The sequence below is a fragment of the Psittacula echo genome (assembly GCF_963264785.1).
Source record: "Psittacula echo genome assembly, chromosome: 4".
Taxonomy (NCBI): domain Eukaryota; kingdom Metazoa; phylum Chordata; class Aves; order Psittaciformes; family Psittacidae; genus Psittacula; species Psittacula echo.
In genome coordinates this window covers 43,596,827-43,620,111 of record NC_137738.1, presented here as the reverse complement: position 1 = coordinate 43,620,111, position 23,285 = coordinate 43,596,827, and the positions used below count along the sequence as shown (strand labels likewise).

General features: G+C 38.7%; 1 protein-coding gene across 2 annotated transcripts in view; it reads right to left on the bottom strand.

The window, feature by feature from the left end:
- Window positions 1-7,228: 7,228 nt before the first annotated feature.
- The window catches only part of SNX9 (sorting nexin 9), a 60,537-nt gene continuing 44,480 nt past the window's right edge, over window positions 7,229-23,285 (bottom strand). For both annotated transcript variants that reach the window (XM_080617075.1, XM_080617076.1), the window contains exons 12-18: window positions 21,263-21,366; window positions 18,396-18,473; window positions 12,844-12,920; window positions 12,050-12,139; window positions 10,460-10,574; window positions 8,814-8,905; window positions 7,229-7,537 (exon numbers count right to left, since the gene is read on the bottom strand). In XM_080617075.1, coding sequence (XP_080473201.1) covers window positions 7,490-7,537; window positions 8,814-8,905; window positions 10,460-10,574; window positions 12,050-12,139; window positions 12,844-12,920; window positions 18,396-18,473; window positions 21,263-21,366 — 604 coding nt within the window. In that variant the 3' untranslated portion in view covers window positions 7,229-7,489. The remainder of the gene's footprint in view (window positions 7,538-8,813; window positions 8,906-10,459; window positions 10,575-12,049; window positions 12,140-12,843; window positions 12,921-18,395; window positions 18,474-21,262; window positions 21,367-23,285) is intronic.

Genomic DNA, 23,285 nt, shown 5'->3' with positions numbered 1-23,285 from the left:
CAACTTTCTTTGCAGGCATAAGAAGTCCTGAGCGGTGCAGTCCTGGTGAGTGTAATCAGATGGGAACCTTCTGAGGCAGCATCAAGCTCACCAGCTCCATCCTAACAGCAAGCAGCATTGCATATATTTTGCTACCATATTGCGACAGATGCTACATTTAAATTTCCACTTCCAGCTGGTGAGTTTTTAAACAAAATCTTTACTGAGCTTAAAAATAATAGTGTCCTGGGTTCAGCAGTAGCAGTCATTTTTTCTCCTTCTTAGTATCTGGTGCAGCTCTGTGTTTTTGACTTTTGGCCTGGGAGCAGCACTGATAACACCAATGTTTTTAGTCACTGCTCAAATGCTTAGTCTGACCAAGGCCTTTCTGAGCCTCATGCTCCGCCAGGGAGGAGGGGAAGCCAGGAGGAAGCAGAGACAGGACACCTGACCAAAAGTAGCCAACCACAGCATGTCATGCCCAGGATGTAACTGGGAGTTACCTGGAAGGGCTAGCTCACTGCTGGGTGGGGGCAAGGTATCAGTCGACAGGTCATGAGATGTATTCTCTTCCCTTGTTATCTACTTTATCATTATTATTATTGGTGGTAGCAGTAGTGATTTGTGTTATACCTTAGTTACTGGACTGCTCTTATCTCAACCCATGGTAGTTACATTCTTTTGAATCTCCTTCCCATCCCTCCGGGAGTGGGGGGATGAAGGGGAGGGAGGGAGGGAGTGAACAAGCTGCGTGGCTCGGTTTAAACCATGACAAATAGTCAACTAGTTGGGAACTTGTGAACAAATAGGTAACTGTCCCTCACCCTCGTATGGCCCTCACTTTTGAGGCACCTTCATCTTTGGCTGTAGTTCAATTTGGTGAATCATTGTATTATTGGATGCATCAAACTTGACAAGATGCTGTGCCTGGCTTGGAAAGAATTTGATTAAAAATAATAAAATAAATAGAGGAACATAAGATAAACAGTGGTGCTATCTTGTTCTGGGCTTCTGAAGGTCTGTGTTTCTAGCATGCCCTTGGGCATTACAGTGGCAGGTTTAAAAAAAAGGGGGGGAGATTCTCACATAAACATTTCAAGGAGCTTTTAAGAAATCCATGTATCAGAAACCTTACCACTGCAAACTATCAGGAGCTCTGGAGTCAGGCATCAGCTGAAGAGGCTGGGGCAGCAGAGAAAGCACAAGGGAAGAGAAGGAAGCTGGGCAGGCACTGGGGATTACAGTTTTGAGTTTTAGCTGAATTTCAGAATCAAATTACTTCCTCAGAATTAGTACTTGGGTTCCATTCACAGTCCTCCTACTTTCTTGGCATGTGACAATTCATTTGTCCCTCACTTTCCCTATCAGTGAGATGACAGAGAGAATAGTCACAAATCCTGGTACAGGTGTTTGACAGGAAAAGGTACCTTTCCTGGCATAAGGCAGACATTACTCACAGGCAGGAAGAAGTCTGAAGAAACACAGACACTGGATCATCAGATCATAGCACGCTCCCTTGGCCAGATACCCCCAGGCAGCTGTGTTTTAGTCCCAGGGCACTTGACCTGCTTTGGTTTTTGCAGTGCTCTTCCTCCTCTAAGCTCAGCACCATGTTTACAGACACAACCTTTCTGTTGGTCACACTTTCATGCAAGTGGGGCTGCACAACCCACTGACTCCACACCACCTTTTACTGATCCTAACAGCTTAAGCTCACCCTTTCTAGGTAGCACAGCATAGAGGCATTTTCCTAAGAGACGTTATAGTTGAAAGTATGCAAGGACTCCAGAGTGCAGTTATTTCTGGCAGAGACCCAGCAGCTAAATAAAATTAACTTAACCACTGCCCCTTCTCTGCCTTTGGGCAAATCTTTTCAGGAAACCCTGAAAAAGAATTCAAAACCTAAAAGCAAACCTTTATTTTTTATTTTTTATGGTTTTTCTTCTCCTTTCTTTCTTCCCTCTCCAGAATCACAGTCTTTCTCTGCCTTTCCAAGCTCTTCAGCCAAGCCTCTAAGCTGGCTGACCACAAATCCTCTCTTCTGTATCCCTCACTCCTCCCTTCCCATTTATGAGTTCCATTAGATGGGCAAAGAACCTGCCTGGTTACCTGGCTGATCCATTTGCTCAGTTTGACGCCCTTCTTCTCAGACTTGACAGCCCACAGGGACCAGCTCAGCTCAACTAGTACAAATACTGCATGTCCCTATATATGTGCATACACACGTACCACTTGTCCCCTATTCCTTGCTTTTGGCAAGTATCTTTGGGAATAGCCTAATAACTACAGTTATGTAACTAACATCCAATTCAAAAGAAACCAAAGCAGAATCATTAGGGTTGGAAGGGACCTCTGGAGATCATCTAGTCCAAATACCACATAAGCCTCCACAATCTTTCTATATTTTGTTATTTTTATACACCTACCACTTGTCATTATTCTGCTGAGATAACCTCTAAGAAACATCTTGGAGCTAGCAACTTAGTCATATCTTTACAATTCTACTCTATTTTGTTCTTTAAATTGAAAACTATTTCTTGGAATAGAAGTTCATAGAATTATTTGTTTGTTCGGGGAATGGCATTTCAGAAGATAAAGATATACCAGTGAAGAGTAACAATTTTAGATTTGGAGCTGCTGAGATTTAATTGCAACGGAAGGCAAAGTGAATTAAAAGTGACCTCAAACTGATGGATGCTATTAGCAAATAATTGTAAAAAGTGAATAGTTTTTAAAGATGCTAGGTATAAGAGTAAAACTAAGGGTAGCAAAAGTCTGCTGTTAACAGAAAACAGTACATAAGAAACACATTCTTGCTTCGCCCCAGTAGAAAAATGTGCAACTTACAAAGATATATTTTAATAGAATACAGCCATGGGCCAGAAGAAGGGAAGAAAAGTGTTTAATAAATGTGAGAAAGCTGGCTTCAGATTGACATGGACGGTTCCAAGAAACTAATCGAGTCTATCAGGGAGCAAACAGTTTTTAACTCTGTAGATGACAAGAACTTAGAGTTCAGAAAGTTCAGCAGCAAGGCAGTAGATACTGATTTTCATCAGCAAAGATACTGCAAAGATCCCAAAGCCACAACTGATGTTCAAAAGGCCATGGGGGGAAGGCAAGAAAAAAATGCAGTAAAAAGCAGCAGTTTGTTGAGAACAAACAGTCAAACATCCTCGACTGGAAGATTAACCCACTTAAACACAGGGGGTACAGAGATACAAACAGAAGGGTTTTAGAATTTGACAAATTTCTTACATTCAGATCTCAGAAGAAATTCAAGAGAATGTATTCTAAATATGGTAACTACTAGGTAGGCATAAAACAAGTTGAAAACTGACACTAAAAGTCTATAAAATAACTGGAATATAATATAAATTTGTTAAAAGCACAACCTCCTGCATGACCCCAACTAGCTCTGGATTGCAAGTACAAGCAGAAACAAGTATTGTAAATTGAAAGTGGGGCTGGGAATTGTATTTCAGTTGTGACAGATGCACAAAGATCTGCATACAGTATTTGGCCACTGTATGGAAGTTATGCAGCCAGGCAGGAATACAGCAAGGTGATGTGCATAAATACCATAAACTGATGGGCCAGCAGCATGACTATTGGAAGGGTGAGAGGTACAATCCTCACTCTGGCATATATTGACAGAACTGGTATAAGTGAGAGAACAGGCTCATTTTATGCACCCAGGGAAGAAAGGCAATACACATCAACATGAAGAAAGACTTTTACTATGTAAACGTTATTAGATATGTTGGTTAACTGTTCTAGTTAATGAAAACTCAAGCGTAGAGGTAGTATTTCATATTCACACAACTTACAGAAGACATGACGGATGCAAAAGAAAGCTTTTCAAGCAGTAACATGCTGATTTAATGTAAAATACTATACTGACACATTGTGGAATCTTCAAGATTCCAAGAATATGTGTATTTGTGAATCAGGTGTCCTTTAAAGTATGGGTATAAGTGATGGATGGATGGACAGGAAAATACAGGATGGGTGGATTGGTCTCCAGCCAGTCCATGTGTTTCTAGTTCTATGAGGTATTTTTGTTGGGGATTCTTTAGACAGAAAAGGCTTTTTTTTCTTCATAAGTGGTTACCTCTCCTGTTCTGTAGTTGTTTGTTACTGTATCAGTTATTAGTGTTGCTTTGATCAAAAGTGTTATAGAAAGATACTGAAAGTATGCACAGTGGAAAAAACCAAGTGACTGAAGACTTCCCCCTCAACTTGCCTTCCTCTGGTGCATGCTCACACGTCTCAGTGTGAAGCCCTAAGGAAGGCAGGAGCAGCCGAACAGGATGCCTGCCTGGTGAGCACTTTACTTGCTGCAGGTGGCTGCACGCCACAAGGATGTAGAGTACACTGGCCAATCCAGACTGGCAGAGTGTCTTGAGCACTTCAAACTGAACCACAGCACAAGAGATGCATCTCTTTCTTTACAGGCTGTTAGTGTGAATTAGTCTGCTGCACTAAGCAAGAATAATTTTGGCAGCAGTAAAATTGATGTATATTATTTAATCAGAATTTACAGAATAAGTATGTTATGGTAGTACTTTCTCAACTACTTTGTCATAAAAACCAGAAATTGCTCAGTAATGTAAAAATGTCAGTACTCAGGCAAAGCTAGGCCTCATTACAGCATTAAAGAATATTCTTTCTAATTGCAGTAGACAGTACTCTTCCAAAAATGTACCATACATTGCAACAACACCACTGCCTGCTGTTGCAGTCTAATTACATGCGTGATTAACCACAGACAAGAAATACAGGTAGCATTCTCCTTAGTATAGCTACAGTTTCATTGTCAAAAACCAGTAACAGAATAAACCATCAAAATACAAAGTTAAACCCAACAGCTAGGGCACTTGATGACTTTGTAAAAGTCACTGAAATAATGCCAGTGTTTGGCTCACCCTCAAAGAAAAGCATAAGCCAGGAAACAGTATTAAAGCTTTTTGATGCTCCAGAGAGATTAATTATTCAGCTATGACAAACAGAATTCAGGAGGGCACTGCTCAAGTCTTACTCCAACTTGTTATTTTTATAGCAGTTTCATGACTGCATCTTTAGGGTGAAGATTTTCTGTTGCTCCCAACTCACTCAACCTAACTATGCCACTATTGATGTCTAATTCAAAAAACATACCAAAGACAATCAAATTCCTATTCTGGGTCAACACCATGCCGACACAAAGCCAGGAATACACAGTAGCACTGTGCTCTACTACTTATTTGCAGTCAGGAGGGCTCTGTCAGCCATGAGCTAGACTGACCTGAATAATGAAAGCTTACAACATATGCGTAGCCTTTGCCGGTCTGCAGTCACTAGCACTATTATACCCTTCAGTTGGGATGCCCGCTTCATGGATGCTTTCTCCTTTCTCAGCTGGCCAGTGTGTATAAGCTGATGAAAAGCTATGACGATGTGTCTCACACTGCATCATCCTGTTAAAAAGCAACATGATGATTTCAAAGGAAAAAAAAAAAAAAATAGTCTGGTGGATATACATAAATATTTATTTACCAGTTTTAACTTCATTTTACTAGAAGTCTTTTAACAGTTTCTCTTTCATGCCAAAATGCTGCATCTCTGACACAGTTGCTACCGTCATAGCTTCCCTGCACTGGGAATGCACAGCTTACACTTACATTCCAAAACAACCCCTTCAAGGTAAAGAGCCTTCAGCTTTAGTGCATATGGAGCTATTTAAGGATTGGTAAAAAGACCCCCCTTCCCCCTCCCAAATCAAGAGACTGTTACAAAGATTTCATTACCAAAAAGTGAATATACAAATGCTAAAAAAATGCTGGCTTGAAAAGGTGATTTCAGAATTTACTGTACATATTGTAACAATTTATTATAGAAGCTGCTTCTACATGCAAGCAGATCTTACATTTGGTGTAAAACATTTATACACATTCTTTACAATTTGTACATATTTAAATGGCTGTATCAAACAACACTAACGCTATGGAATTTTGGAAGCAAACAACTAAAACTGGGAGGAGAGAAAGACAAGGTTTATAAAATGTGAACAAAACCGGAGACACTGAAAAGCATCTACACTTAGGCTTAGTCTGGTTTGGTTTCAGGTTATTCAGGCAGGCCCAGATTTTCCTTCTAGCACACAAAAGTAACACCAATGCAAAACAGAGTAAGGCAACTATTCAACCAGCAGACTGCACCCATCCCTTAGAATGGCTTATTGGTAAAATGCCTTGGTTTGGTTTTTTCTTTTGCTGAAATGTTCATTCTCTAGGCACATTTTAGCAAAAACTGCATTTTGGCTTTTGTGCTTGCTTATGGCATGAAATGAATTACTGCAGTCAGTGCCCACTGTGCACAGGGGTGGTGGTGGCTTTCTGCTTTGAAAAGCCTACACCTCAAATGATGCTTCAGTCATATGAAAGGGGTCACTGGCCCACTTGATAAGAGATGATGATCAAAGCGCAGAGTTTGTAGGATAACTAATGATGTTATTCAGTACTTTTGTCACCTTTTAGTTTGCATTAGAAGGTAACAAAAAGTTAACCCAAGCCAATAGCACACCATACTACTACATGAAGACCTGAGCTTAATTGGAATTTGGGGACATCTAGTAGTTTGGGTTAGATGTGGCAGTGTCCCCTCTGCCAAAGGGCTTTAAACTCTGAGGGGTAAAAGGGAAGCTGTTCCTGTACAGTACTGAGGAACACCAGTGCCTTATGGCATAATACTGGGGAGTGTCAAAGTGCTGGTATGGAAAACTGTTTTCGCACCTTCCTGAATGGCTCATTTCTTGTTTGTACTTTGTCTTCTTACAGAGTGCATAGCAAGAAAGAAAAGAGCCTGGCATAAGCTCTGAGGTGTTGTGCCACAAGTACAAGATTTAGTTAGAAGGAAAAAAAAGAGAAAAGGAAGAATGAGAGATATTTACCAGAAGTCATAATAGGAGCAGTATGCCATGGCTGCATATGGGAAGCAAAACTTAGAACAAAGTGTTCATTCAGGAGATTATCATGAACATGTACCAGAAACATACATGAATATAATTCCTCCTGGCTACTGAATCAGTAGAGAGCTGAACTGCATATAATGGGTATTAATTCTCTCAAGCTTGTCTGCTTTCCCACTTAAAAGATACAAATTTGTAAATCTGATGTTGATTAAGAGTTTTTGGAAGAACACCTGATAGACGCAAGTCTGCATGAAGTCCATAGCAACATATCAGTTTGATAATTTAGAGCCCCAAAAATGACAGCATTATCTGACTGTTTTTATTTAAATAATGATACAAATGGGAGACCATTCAAGGTAAGAGAACCTTATCTTATGATTTCAGCTGATAAAGTGAAATTTTAAACAATTATTTTTTTTTCCTACAACTGATTGTTGTTGATGGGGTTTTTTGGTGAGTTTGGTGGGTTAGCAAAGGCTAACAAGTTTTTATTAGCATTGCCCCAGAATCAGAAAAGCACTTCGGAGTTGCTCTTTATTGTTGACTACTTCTTATTCTCTACATCATAGGAAAGCGGCTGAGTGCCTGCCTCAGCTTCTGTGCAATCTGAAACAAAGAAACAGAACATATTTAATATGTAGTCACTTTATGCAGAAATACAATTACAGGTTAAGAAATTACATTAATTGTTCCCTCATTTTCTTTAACTGCAGTTTTTACCACAGATTTTGTATATTATATAATGGACTCTCAGAGCATTCCATTATAAAGACTTTTCTTCTCATGTATACACTTTCTGCCTTGTTCATTTTGTGCTCTCACCACTCAAGTTGTGTTGGAGAAGGTATTGTAGGCAGGGCTGTCCTCTTGCCTATCAGGTTATCTAGCACTGCACTATGCAGGAGGATTACAGGCACAAAGCCGTATTTTTCATGAAATCAACTTCCCTACTTAAACAAAGCCACACATCAGAACAGAGTTCCTGTGTTCTCATGGTAGCCAGCAGCATCCCATGTGTGCACACGGATTTTGTCCCTGTATCAGGGGAGAAAGGATTAGTACAAGGAGACTGGTGAGGCTGCAACCAGAAGAACTGGGATGGACTGGACAAGAGACTGAAAGAAGGTAAGGGAAACCCATGCCTAACCCCATCAGATGCGTGAGACAAACTCAGCAAGGTGACATGATGGGGAACCTGAAGTTACCATCTACTAAAGATACCTCTGAAGCCCCACTGGCACCTTTTACTGCTGTTGAGGGGCAACCAGTTGCTTATATTACTCCATTAAGATAGAAGCCAGGCTCCAGCACACTCAAGCTCGTGTGTTTTACCAGCATATCACATTAGAAAATTTGTCCTTGTTTTTCTTTAAAAAAAAAGGAACACATGCATAGCATCAAATTTAAATGAGATCCAAGGTTGTAGGTTAAGTGGTCAGCATTAACATAATTAGTAAGTCGCTTAAAGCACTCCAGTCCTGTCTCTCCCCAAATTGTATGCATCAGGCTTTAAATCGCAGAAATTCACTCCCCATTCTTATGTGAGGGAAGTTTCATTCAAGTGATTTTTTGATGTATTCAGTGCAGCAGGTCTTACTGCATATCTAGTTCTAGCACTGAAAAAAATTAAAAGTAAAAATCAAGCTGTCAACAATAATGTTTCTCTACACTGGTTTTTAGGTCTAATACGGCAATCACATACATAGGATAGTATCTGTAAGAAAGTGTTATTTTAACTAATTATTTTTTCATATGTACAATTTTTGAAACATCTGCTCTCTGACAGAGGCTCATATAAAAAGATGAAGTACTGTGAGTATTTCTTATAGAAGTGGCAGCATGGTACATGCCAGGAAAATGGCACTGAAATACTACCCCTTACCGTTTCATAGAACTGTGCCTGCTGCTCCAGATACAGACGAATGACACTGTTGTAGTCATAAATCCGGTTACTGTGGAAGTGATTCATCTCAGCTGCAAGTAGACCCAGGAGGCAAATTATTTAAGGGCAGTATTTGTAATTAGGAACAGTTTCACTCAGTTCAGGTTAGTTACTGTGCACCAAGCTCAATGTTCAGCCCTGTCACCATAGTTACTGTTCTCATGCTTCCACAACCTGTTTTGCCTGCAGCACTCAGGTTACGATGGAACTGCTTGTAAAATTGGTAGGGTGTCTATTACTTAATGATAAAATATGGATGCCTCCTGGATAAAGCCAGGTTCTTGTTACAATACTGAGGTGTACAAAGATTTGATGAAAAATACATGGAGGACTTCATCCTACTGAGGTAACTGCTCTTTCCTGAAGTGTTTCCAATAGATTTTGGCTAGGACATTCAGATTTCCAAGGGTACAGATATCAAGCTGTAAGCCACATCTGTAAATATTTAGCTCAAAAAAAGATACAGCAGTAGTGTTTGACCCATTGTGGACTGAGGCTGTTTCAGTAGAAAACTGAGAAATAGCATTACTGAATCTGTAACACCTTTCACCACTTTCTGCATCTCTTGTCAGATCACAGCTTATGGCTGAAATAAGAAATGAAATGTATTTTGAGATACCAACAGAGGGAGAAGAAATATTCTAGATTGTAAGAGTTATCCTAGAGGTCTCTTCCATGATTACCACTTAACACGGCACAGTCCTCTTGCATCACTGTGACCAAGGAGGGACTGAGGAGTTTCCTTGTTTGTTTCTAAAATCATTTTTGTGTGCTGCTCTGACTTTATCCTGTACAACACTAAGTACTCTTGCCTTAAAGTCAGCTAAAAAAGATGCAACTCCCTCAGCAATGAGTAGTCCCACTGAAGTCAGCAACAGGATGCACCTAAGGACTTGATCTCCTGCAGGACTGAGCCCTGACTCATCACTTCCCCAGTTTTTCAAGTGCAGTGTGCTGAATCTCATATTTACAACATATCTCACCTAAAGAGGAAAAGCTTAATTCAAAGAACATGCAGGAAATAAAATCTTATGTACAACAAGAATTGCAACCGGATCACGCCTGACTAAACCATGAGTCAAAAACCACACTTCTGCACATGAACTGCTTCCTGCATCAGGGCCCATGCTTTTTCTTTGAGACATTATCACTTCAAAAATGAAAGAATCAGTCTGGGGTGACTATACTGCCGTTTTGTTTTGCTGTTTTGGTGTGGAGGTTTTTTTGTGTGTTTGGTTGCGTTTGTTTGGGTTTTTTTCAAAATCGCATTTCCAAAACACTATCTTTTGCAATATCAAGATGAGATTTGAAAGAAAACAATAAACAAAATATCTGCAATTTTATGACAATCTAAGCAGGTCACACACACAAAAAATATGAAAAAAAAAACCAAACCAGAACACCACCACCCACCAAAAAAAAAACCCACAAAAACAACAAAACAACCAACAAACAAAAGAACAATCCAAAAATCCAAACCCACCTATGCGTAGCTCTTATTAACATTTCTGGCAGAATAAAGATTCAAAGTTTGTTATTATTTCAGAGGTCTACAACATTACTATTTAGTCCAAAATTTGGTTTACCTTGTAGTGCATAAGCCATGGTGCTCACACGTTTCACCATGTTCTGTTTGTCTTGTGGTGTTATTTTACTAGTTGCAACTAATTTATCACATTCTTTCACTCTTTCTATTGCTCCCTGTAAAAACGAAACACAGAAAGATTAAAAGAATAGTCAACTTAAAGGTCTTTACAGTCATCCAAAATGCCACTGGCCATATTTTGAGCTTGCACACTATACACATAACATACACACACAAAACGACAGATTCTGCCTTCTCACATTTTCACCTGACGTTTGTTATTTCACTCTACTGATTTCAAGAGTCCCAACAGCTTACAAAAAGTGACTTCAAACACAGGCATGAATCCAGTCACTAGGAAATTGAGTTTGGTAAAGGCAGTAATATGCCGGGATATATACAGAAAGGACAAAAGGACCAAGTTTCAAAATACAGCTGACCAGCACAACAGACATCCAAAAGCCTCAAATGCCTGTAGAACCTTATTCGCACATTATACAAGATGTGACAACAAGCTATATTCCAAGAGACAACTCACTGCAATGTATAACTTTTGATTCAGGAAAAGCCTTATCACATAAGCATAAAAAGAAATGCCTCCCCTTTCACAATACATTTGTGCCAAACAACATTAAAGACAATCTATTTACACATCTCTTGGCAATAGGCTTGAAACACGTTTCAAGTTTTAAAAACATTTCTTCTCCTTTTAAGGTATTTGTCCCCAAGGATTTCTCCCCAAGATCATCACAAGTGCCCTAAGAAAGAATACATAAAACTGATAGGCTTTCATCTTTGTTGCTCTTGTAAATATGACCTTCCTTTATACTTTTAGCACTTCAAGGGGTAAAAAAAAAATAAATACTCATGTACTTATTTAATAGTTCAAAATTTTTGGTTTCCTGAAATATGTTACAAGATGCACAAGAACAGATGGAAACCTCTAGGACCAAAAAAAGGTCAGACTATTCCAAACTGAACTCAATGGCTAAATTTACTGGTTTATATTTGATGACTTTCTTATTACAGAGAACAAAGGGGTTGGGTTTTGTTGCTGGTGGTTTTTGTTTTAGGGTTGGTTTTGGGTTTTGGTGGTGTGTGGGTTTTTTTATCTCTCCCAATTCAGAACAGTTAGCCCTATTCTCTGTTTTTAAATATTAAAAAGAAACTTCTAGTCAGTGCATGATTATTTATCACATATCAGTAAGCTAGCCATGTAAGTGCACACCAGTTTTCAATACAATACTGGGACGGTTTAGTATCAGCTACTATGTAAGACGCAAATACTACAAGTTTACACTACTGCTACTCACTACATTGGAACATGAAGTTAACCTGAAGAAAATAATGAAGTTTCTAGTGCTGTACTACAGCAGAAAGTCATGATATTCTCAAATCTGAAGACAAGTTCCAGCTTCCCTTCCCTCTAAGTATTTTATTTTAAAAGCCAACACACCAGTTTTATAGAAGCTTTCGGAGTATCTGGAAGCAGGTCCAGGCTGCTGCATAAATGCAGTGTACCACACCACTACTTTTGTTGCTGTAGACCCTTCTACCACCCAACCCTTAAAAGGAAAGGCCCCTCACATACCTTATGAGCTCCTATAATGTCAGGAAAGCAACCAAGAAATCCTTTATATTCATGATTTGTTTCCATCAAAAAGTGAAGATCTTTCTTCGGCTAATTAACAAAGCATAAGCATTAGTAGAAGTATCTGTGGCACATTAACATCAGAGTAAAGAAACTATGATGCCAAAAGAGGGTAAGGGAAAAAAAACCAAACCAAACCAAAACCAAACAAATAGAAGGAAAGAACAGAAAAAACCCACCCCATACTAAAATTACTTAATACTTATTGTATGTTGCAGGTTTTTCCACATTTAAAGGAGTCCTTCTGGAAATATAAGCTCTTTGGAGTAAAACACCAAGCACCAGTTAGCAGATGCCTCTGTTTTTCGGTTTACTCAACACTAGCTTATATTGGAGGATTTTGCCTTGAATTTTCACTGAAGAGGAGTTACCAGTACAGCCTTATTATATGTACAGATACACACATGGGACAGGTGCATGTCCATAATTGCTGACTTAGAAAACTGTTTTAAGAAGATCTGTATTTTGGAGACTAAATTTAATACACAAAACATCAATTTATGACTTGAATACTGACACCAGGAAGAATACCGACACCAGGAAGAATACCCTCTCACCACATCCTAAGTTGATGCACAGTAAAGAAGATGAAAGCGCATTTAAAAGTATTAATAATAATTTCATTTAACTGGTATGCAAGACTAGCAGTTATGTTTTAAAAGAAAAAGTCAGAAGTGATCCAGATAGGTGATACATTTGTACACACTACATCGATGCATTCATAATACTCCTACCTGATCTGCTACAAGACTGGCGATTTCTTCATAGGTTTTCCCTGCTTCTGTTATTGCTCCATTGAGATCAGATTCTCCTAAAAGTAAACATCAGTGTTCAAATTACAGCAAGTGAATTGCAGTAAGAAACTTGCCTTGATTCAAGGCAAATGTCTAAAATAGCTTATTCTATATGAACAAAGCCTAGTCAGCAGTTTTTAGTCAGTACTAATAAACAAGTTAGAAAAATATTAAAGGAAAACTCTGAAGATCTCATAGAAAATGAATTCTGAAGGGACTATGTAAACACTGTTCTACCACGATACTATCACTATTCACTTCCATATTTCATAATTATAGGTAGCTTAAATACACAGGAATTCCAACACACAGGACAACAGGAAGCCTATGAGAATGGGAGAGGAGGGAGAACAAGGAGGATCACAGCAGAAGATAGACGTAAAGCTGAAGAGACAGCTGCTGTTCCGATTTTTAATAAATTGTTTTTATACCTGATAAGCATAAATTCTCCATGATGCCCTACGGAGCACTGATGCTAGCCTGAAGCTCGCCAACAGTCCTAGACTGTAACGGTTACGAGGTCAGAGAAACAGGAGACCCAACTAACCACCTTCTTCTTTGCCAACAAGATTTCTGATCCTCTAGGGAACTCTTAGATAAGATTTTCAAGCTCTGTAAGAATTGCTGGTTTTGAGAGCGAGTTTCTAACTTTGATCCTCTCATGAAATAGATCAAAAGGCCCCACAAAGTACACTTGAAAATACAAACATCACCACAAAGCCTACGCTAGACAACACCACAAGCACTCTGTATTACTAGCAGGACATGGCTACATGGGACAAAGATGGAAACAAGCCTTACATCCTTGCTTTTTTTTCATGCCACTTCACCTTCCCAAAACACCACAGGTTTTTTCCATCCTTGTTAGCTTGTCCAAGGCAGGTAGTCAACAGTACAGAAAGCAAATTCAGGCAGAGAAAGGGGAAGGAATTTACAGATGCTGAATTCCAGTTTAAGAAAAAAAAAAAAAAAAAAGAAAAAAAAAGAAAAGATTTTCTCATCCTTTCAGACACATCTTGATATTAGGCCACAGTTAATCTCTTATGAACACCTTGTATTTATTCTATAGACATTAATCAGTGTCATAATTGAAAATTACCCAACACTGATTTCATTAATGATTAAATTGAACACTATTTTCTTTTACGATGACATATAAACTAATATGTGAGAGATTTATCAGGCAGGATTCCTTCACTTTAGAATGCCCTAAAAGGAAAAAAAGGTAATGACTAAATGTTGCTTCAGTTCTATCAATTGCTTCTTACTTTCCATTAAACTGGTTTCGTAAAGCCAAAAGCTTTAAGGGAAAGCTACCGATCCTAAGAACCAGTAAGTCCAGCCACACAAACACTGCTGAAGAAAAATAACTATTTTTAGCTATTTTTCTTCTGGTTTAGCCTGTGTGGATAAAATAAAAACAACATGAAATCCCACTGTGAGATCCAAAAGGTATGTAACTCAGAAGGTATCTTCACACTTTTATAAAGCAATAAAAAAAGTCAAAGAGATCAATTTCATTATTTCAGGTAGACTAAAATTTCATTATTTCAGAATTCCTCACATCTGCTCAGAAGTAATTTTGAGTAACCTTGAAGTAACTGCTGCTTAGATAACTGACTCCTGTGTTTTAGAACAAAAAAACAGTGTGTCACTTCAGTTAAGAGTCAGAAGCCAGGTTGGTCTAGATGTTGCTATTCATTTCATAATGCTATAAATGATTATGACTTTTCCTATCTGAGCAGAAAGAAAGAGGAAAAGTATTATGTTTGAGTAGAAAGAGAATCCTCCCCTTCCATGCAAAGCTCAGTCAAGGAACCTTCACAGATCGGAGCTTCAAAGAATCTGGACAAACCCTCCCAGCATCAATCCTCTTTCATTTGGGAGCAGCAGGGAACAAATCCAGCTTGTAGAAGACACAGGGTGCATGAAGAATTTCTACTACTAGCAGAGGCATTCACACTCCTCCAAAAACAGAGCTAGGGGATTGCATATTTAAAAGTTGTTCCAGGCAGTAGGTCCCAGCAATAGGCAGGCACACAAGTGGTAAACTGTTAAAAGAATATCAGCATCTCCTCATTCTGAATCCTTCTGTTCTACAATCTCTTTTCCAGGTAGTGCCAGGGCAGCCTCAAAGAGTCAGATTTCATCTCTCATCTGCCACACTCTCCAAGTTCTAATACATGTTATGAGCAGTGTCATGCCATGCTCAGTCAGTCACTCCCTACACCAGGCCACCTTGCCAGTGAATTCCAGCAGCAGATTGCTCCAAATCACTGTTGTCAGCACAGGTTTTGGTCAGAATTTTGTTATTTGGACAGGGCCGAGTTTTTAGCCTTCTCAGCTTCTGAACTGATGCAAAGCTGCAAATGGGCTTCTGAACTTAAGCCATGAAAGCTGAGCTGCGTCCTAGTGTAAGGATATACCAGCATGTCAGGGGTTCTTTAATCAACTGAAAAGCAGAAAGCCCCATGTGCTGGTGACATTTATAACAAATTTCAGGCAGTTTGCATTATGTATAAGATGCAAACCTATGGGGAGTCAGCTGGCGATGCTTAGCAGAGCATCTCTTGGCAGTTCAACTGCTTAGTAAATGCCAGTGATCATCACCTCTGAGGGAACACACCAGGCATATTGAAGCAACTAACAGTATGTAAAGCTTGACCAGTACAGCAGATTTTTTTTTGCCAAGAAATGCTTTGGTTTTGTTTTCTTTTCTTTCAAAGCATGTTTTAACGAATTCAGGAGTAGCAAAAGAATCTGATGTACCAGGGAACTACCTAACAAGTAAACCTCAGACTGAATGTTCAACACACAAGCAGCTTGAAAGGCAAGATATGCTTCTTGCTAGCTGGCAGAATAGTGAAACTTGCCATGTAACTGCCTAACAAGATTCCTGAGGGGTGATGTAGGATTAGGAGATCTTACTATGGTTGAATGGCATACCAGAGACTATTCACGTTTTCTTAATATAGGACTAAGACTCACCCAGATTTGGTGCCGCAAAAGAGAAGCCATGCTATTTTAAGGCTGTGTACCCAAGAGCATTGTATGATGCAATCAGATTGGTAACATAGTGCCAGCATGCAAGACCCTTCCAGGCATATTCTGGAACTGCCCAATATGCATTTTTGGACCAGGATCATACTTCCAAACTACATGTTCTTCAAACTGATTTGACAGTACATAGGCCCATGGCCAAGTTAAATGAGAACCTCTCAATGTGTCCTTAATAGTTTAAAGGGTATCCTTGCCTCTACAAATATTGTGGACAAAGTCCTAATATGCACTGTGGCTGGAAACTAATTGATAAGGCTCACTCTGCAGCATAAGAAAAAGAGCTTGAGTGAGGCAAATTAACAAGTGTGTCTTGCCTGATGCCATCTTAAACATTTTAGGCTGGAAATCAGAAGAGAAGGCAGTAGTTATTCACCACACAATAAGGCTTTGCAAAGCAAGCAGGCTGCAGTGATGAAAGAGGTAAAGACAGTAGATGCATCCTATCTTAACTGTGCAAACAAACCATTTAACAGTATATTCAGTATGTCAGAAATCAGCTACCAGAAACTGGAAATATTCATGTCATCAAATCAGTTGCTGCAATCTTCAGTGGCCTATATGCTTAAACTTCCATAACTCATTAAAAAAAGATGAAGAGATTCAGCTCTCAACAGACTCTGAATTGAGCGCCTTTAAGTATGGCTATTCTTGTTTATTCTTCTTTACTGACAGTCTAGAAAAATCATAACCCATACTCAGCCCAGCTTATACTACTTCATACTTCTTTTAAATTCTGAGGTCAGGAAAGCTGCATCGTGTCAGTTTAATCCCAGGTGCTTACCTCTCTTGCATAGAGTCTGCTTAATCCACAGACCTGTACCTGGGCAGCCATCGAATTACATTGTACATGAACAGCAGGCAAGGTAGATTGAAGGCAGCAGTGATCGAGTAATTTAAAGTAACACATGCACTGCACTTACTCTTTTCCTGGGAACTCAAATTATAAAGCAAATAATCCCATATATTATGAAAAAAAAATACACTGGTGTACCAGTTGTTAAAACAAGTAAAACATGGAATCAGGACAAAGGCATCAGAGCATTTTCCTCAGCAAGATACTAGGGTATAACCAGGTGCATCTGGGCCAACAGCAAAAGAGAAACACGGTGTCTAGTTCCCAAACACCATGGGATCTACTTTTTCATACCATTTGAATATGATGGAAATCAAATTGAAGCTTTCATTTGTAAGGCTGATCTGCAATTTTGCATTCTAGCTTTAAGCCATACTGTTTTCCCTTTACCCTGGCAAAAGAATGTGTGGTATAGTTCAAGCAATTTCCAATCCTTTCTCAAGAATTTTTACAACAGGTTGTGTCTAGCTAGGATTTATGGTTTTTCAACCCCTGCTAAGAGTATGTAACTATGCAAATCCTCTACTTGGTTCTCACATCCAAAAGTAACTTTTCAGGCAATATAATATGCTCCAATTCTAACTAAGCAGTCATCCTCTTGAAGTACAGGACAAAGATGAGAATATTTCCAATGTTTCCAGCAGCAGAGAACCTGAATTTCAGAAGTGGTTGCATTTTAATACATAGTTTCTGGGACAAAAAGCCTTAAGAGTACAAAGCAAAGTATAGATGAGTAGTCAGAGAGTAAGTACTGGCCTACTGAAAGTCTTAAGATGGAAATTTTTCACGAAGTCTCTATGATATAATATTGAAGGTTTTATAACAGAGCAGTACTGCTGTTGAATCTATGGAAAAAAGTACATTTGATAAGAAAATGCCAGAAAAAATGGTCTCAATAAGCTCCCTCTGGGACACGAATAAGTGTTTTACAGTTATTTGATAAACATCAGCAGAACTTAATGTATCAAAGCAGAATTTTAAGTCTGGCTTAAAGACTACATTTTAGGAGAACTTCGAGCAATTGATGCCTTCCTTTTCCCTCCCACAACTTTCATACCTAACATGACAGGCTCTATTTTAGGGCTCTTGAAGGAGAAGAAAAAGTGAAGGACAAGAAAAGGCTATAGTAGCCAACCCTCCAGCCCACATAATAGTACACAAGCATCTTGTAATAAGTTCTCCATTCACATGGAGTTGTTGTTTCCATTAAATCACATGACAGTTGCGTGACATATTTTCAAGGCCGCTTTTTCTCCCCTTTCCTTTGATCTCATAAAGAATGCTACAGCATGTTTTGTCAGTCAGACCAGTGATCAGATTATATATTAATGAGATCAAGCTAAACCCCTCCCCACCAACCCACCACATGATTATGCAGTGAGACAAAACAAGATTGCAGACTAAAATATAAAAGCCCCTGTAATATACACATGGAAACAAGTTTTTAATGTTTTTTCCAGAATCATGCTTGACCTCTAAAGCTCAAGAATGAAAGCATTAAGATCTCTGGCACAAATACAGAAAGATATCATTAAAGTATCTTTTCTTAAGTCAAGTCCAAATGATGCTATAGAAGTACCTTGGTATCCACTAGTGCTGAAGACCAGTGCCAGGCTCTGCAATGCTTTTCCTATCTTCTGGTATTCCTTGGGTAGTGCTGAAAGTGGGAATGGATGGGGAAGGGAGGGAAACAGAAATAAAAACCCACAAGGGTAAGTGAGACTAAATCTGTAGCATTTCCAAAACTTAACTGAAGCAGATGTCAAAAAACCAACAAAGTTTCACATTTCCCTTAGTGAAGCCCTTTACAATCACATTCCTACCCTCTCTCCTGCTACAGATGTTCTAAAACTGGATAAAGCAATTGCAATCCAGATTCTTGAAAGCCACAAAGTTAGGGAAACAGTGTGTGACTGCTATAAAAAAGGAAAAGAAAAAATATCTCACTGTACTCATAAGCTCAGTCCTCCTATGCATACAGTGAGGTGTTTTTCTCCCCCTCATGAGCAGACTTCATCCTTCAGTGGGGAAATGCTACAGTGATACGTAGACTAGATCTCATTAATATTTTAAGAGAGGAGATTACTATACAGACCTATAATACCTAAACTCTCATCAAATAATGGGTTTTTTTATTTAAAGGCACTAGAAGCCAAAATTATCTAGCAATAAAAATTGATGCAAGCATCTGAACAATAAAATTGTGTTTTATAATCTATTTATTGAATATGTATGCATAAATTGCTTCCTCACAACGAAGTCAATGAGCTGTGATTTTTGAATGCATTCATTCCACTTTGAATACCATCACCCCAGAGGCCTAAACAGCAATCTGAAAAGCAAAAGCAATTCTTTATAAGCTACCTGTGCTAGCAGAAAAGACACAAACCCACAAGTAGATGTGCTTTTTGTTGTCAAGTGTTTATATTCAGAGACTGCACTGCCCAGGTAACCAGCTGTTCCCTAGATGCATAATCCCACACAATATGATCTTCATAGAAGAACAAAAAAAACCTACCCAAAAAAGATACAACCAAAAAAACCAAACACCACCACAACAACAACAACAAAAAAAACCACACCACAGAAATCAAAACTCCCAAACCAATCCCCTCAAACCACATAATTTTATTGATTATCTTTGAACAAGTTTTTGCCTAGAAGCTAGGTTATTTATGCCAACTAATATTTCTTATACAACAGGTACCATTCAGAGTACTAGAGTTCTGTTATCAGCCATTAACTTGTTACTGAATCCCTAGTGGAAAGTTCAGCAAAGCACATTTGGTTTCTTTTCCCTTGCATTTAAGATGTTTCCACTGTCAGTCACTTTAAATATCATAGGATGTAACGCACATAACTATTGCTCAAAAAGCGCCAAAAATACTTCTGACTAGGAGTTAGGACTAGAGCTGACAGGGAACTTAAAACCTAAGAGATTACTGAAAATCTTCAGGTTTGCATATCCCCATTTACCAGTCTGCTTTTTTTATTCAGTATGAATGTCTGGAAAGTTAAAAATTTTAGCACAATCACATGTGACTTACTATATTTATGCTAACTAATAGCTTTAACTATTAGAAGAGTCATTAATTCTATACCCAAAGAACTAGTGTTGTAAGTTTAGGGACATTTTAGCAGTGAACAGAATATTGACTTTCTTCTGTAAGCACAAGTCACAGCCAGCCCTAAACTACAGTGGTTTTGATCACTGCTTCTGTGACTGCAAAGCAATGCTATTTTTCTAGTCTCATCAGAACGACCTTATTACTTCCCCCTCAGTACTATTTCCTAGTGAAGTGAGATCTGTACAGTTCTAGAGCTGTGCCCTGTGACAATTTTTGACCAGCAGGAGGGTCAGTGACGTGTAGAAGAAAACCCTCTTATTCAAAGTGGTGAAACATAAATAATTCAAAGCTCATATCCTACAGGGGCTAAGGTCTAACATAATCACCACCAGAAGAGACTGGGCTTCTATACTTCCCACTCCCTCTGCTTAGCTGGAGATACTCAACTGCAGTGTTAGATTAGAAAGCAGCAAAGAGATAACTCAGATGTATTTACTCTCAAGTCTGGGGACAATCTGTTTTTTCTATTTTGCAGGAGTTAAAATGAGAGAAAAAAAACAAAAACCAAAAACCAAAACGACACCAAAGAAAAAAAATGGAGGAGCTTTGAGGAGATTTATGTGATAGGTCTTTAGTTGCCAGACACTACAGCCTGCCCTGAAGTGTTTCTTATTATGACCCTCAGCTGTAGTACCTGCTTCCTTTCAATAGCTGCCTTGTGGTGGCCACAAACACTGAACACTGCTGTGGACTAGGAAATTAGAGCCCAGGCAGAGTCATAGGGACTTGGTGTGAAGTTCTGCAACCCTAAATATCTGTGGGAAGGAAGAGAAGATAGGAGAAAAAGAATTGGGCTAAAGATTAAGTTAGAATCAAGTAGGTTTTTATTTTTTTTTTTTTTTTTTTTTTTTTTTTTTTTTTTTTTGTTAAACTCATGTAATCTTTAAATCACTCCTCCTGGCATGCAAGAATCCTAAATAAGGGGTTAATAAAATGCAATCATTCATGATTTCATCAGATAGATATACTCTGCCCATGTCACCAAAATGTAGATAAATGACTAATATATGAGAACATGTCCAACAAGGGCTTTAGCTGGGTTACTAGAATGATTGAGTATTTTTAATGCTATGGGCAGGGACCAGATATTTCTGTTATGAAAGAAAGAAAAAAAAACCACCCCAACCAAAAACATAAACAAAATACTTGCACAACTCATACTCTCAGACACTGAACGCAACCAGAATGCCACAAGATTCTCATGATAATTCAGGATTTCCTTTAGCTTTAAAAGGTGCCTTGAATTATAAATAACATCACCACCACCACAGAGAAAAGCAACACAGAAATGACTGCTTAGTTCAGAAGGGACACTTACGCCCTGTACACCTCTTCCAGTGCTCTTGTCCCACTGTCAGCAGCTCTCTAACTCCGTCATCCATTGCTTTGGTGAACCTACCCACTGCATCACATTTCTGTTCTCTGTGGCATTTGGAAAAAGCAAAAACAAAAAGCAGTTAAACAGATGCATTACACCAGCTTTAAACACAATGCTGATACTATAATAGTAGTGTCACTTAGGTCTTGGGGGAAAAAAAAAAAAAGAAGAAAAGCCAAATCAGAGAAATCAATGAATTCCTTGAAATCTCTGCCATTTCATCAAGGTCAGAATTTCCTTCTTTAGATAGAGACAATTTTCATTCTATTCCCCCCCCAACACACTGTTAAGCACTTGACACTGAACTACCATGTTTGCTACAGTTACTCTCAAAAAAAAAAAAAAAAAAAAGCTATTAGCTGAATATTTTCCCTAGTGAGATCAAATATCAGAACAAGAAAAACAGATTTGAGGGAAATACATCCCTGGAGCACTTAAAGAAGGACCTCACATTGATATGAAATTAGATGTTAGAGTAACAGATGTAGCAAAATTTGTACAACAGTGAACAAATACGAAGAAAATAATTGTTTCAGGTATTTTAATAGAAGTCTAAAATAGGCAAATCAAAATTAATATAGCAGTTCCTCTAGGGAAATACATATGCATAACTTTATATAATATAGACAATATTGTGTGTTCAGTTATGTTACAGAGAGGAAAAAAACCAAAAACCAGTGGTGCTCCGAAAGAGAATTCTGAATTTTTACCCCTCTTTAAGCATGTTTTCATGCAGCTATCAAAGCTTTCCATTAACACAGCACTGCATGTACAGCAATGCTTTGTGAACGCCACAGAAAAAACCCAGGTTTTTTTCAGAAAATTTTCCAATTTTCAACGAGAATTATTCAAGCTGCATCAGATCTTACAAATGCTCTCAGCCGAAGTCTGTGTGAGACAGCTCTCACAGCAAGTCAACCTAAGCGACTCCTAAGAGCCAGGCCAGCAGTCGTGAAGAACCTAACAAATACTCAACAAGCCGGTTTGTCCACTTCCAGGACTAACATAGCTTTCAAGACTGTGTTCATACAGACTTTTACCAGCACCTCGAGATATTCCCAGGCACTAGAATGCCACTGGTATGGATGTCTGCGGTGTTACACTCACTCCTGCAATACTTGGAGATAGATCCTTAGAACAACGCCAGGCTGTCAGTCCTAGCCCAGGCGATGGTACTCTCTGGTGAGGTGTCAATGTAAGCTGCTTGCCTACCCCTCACCCTCTTTGGAGATAAACTGTTTAGCAGACCATATGCTGGTTGTTCCCGGACAGGGCTCTGTCTCACCCTCTGCTGCACCCTGTGTACAAAAAGCTCTGTCTGGTTCACTTCTTCAGCTTTATACCACTGGGATACATATAACACACATCAGAAAAGTAGTCAAGTTTGAAATTCTCATGTTTGAAGTGGCAGTGACCTAAAAATGTCCACTTTTTTTTACTAGTACAGAACTGCTACTACACAGCTATTATATACATCTTAATATCCACTGCATCGCTTGGATAAAGCCTATGCTGGGATATTTCCAGGTGTAGGTACACTACAGCTTTGCTACTATAAGCTCTTCTATTTAGTTTATTCACAGCTTCAGACACAAACCATTATCCAAGTTCCTATGTTCTACAGCAGCAAGCAAAGCGCATCATGCATACTACATATCTTCTAAGAAAAAATTACTAAGCCTAAAGAAGTGAAATAAAGGCTGCAGAGTAAATCCAGTCTTTCACTCTATGAAGCCAAAAGGTGTACCATCAAGAGAACTATACATACAAATTGTGTATATATAACGTATACATATGTAAAATAAATATATCCCTTTGCACTTCTAGATGAATACTCCAAAAATGTTGTAATCCATTTAAAATGAGATTTGATAATTTTAATTTTTAATAGCTTTCCATGGATTCCAGATATTAGAATCATACTTTGTGTGTGCATTATATGCAAGTATTTTACAGAAGTTTT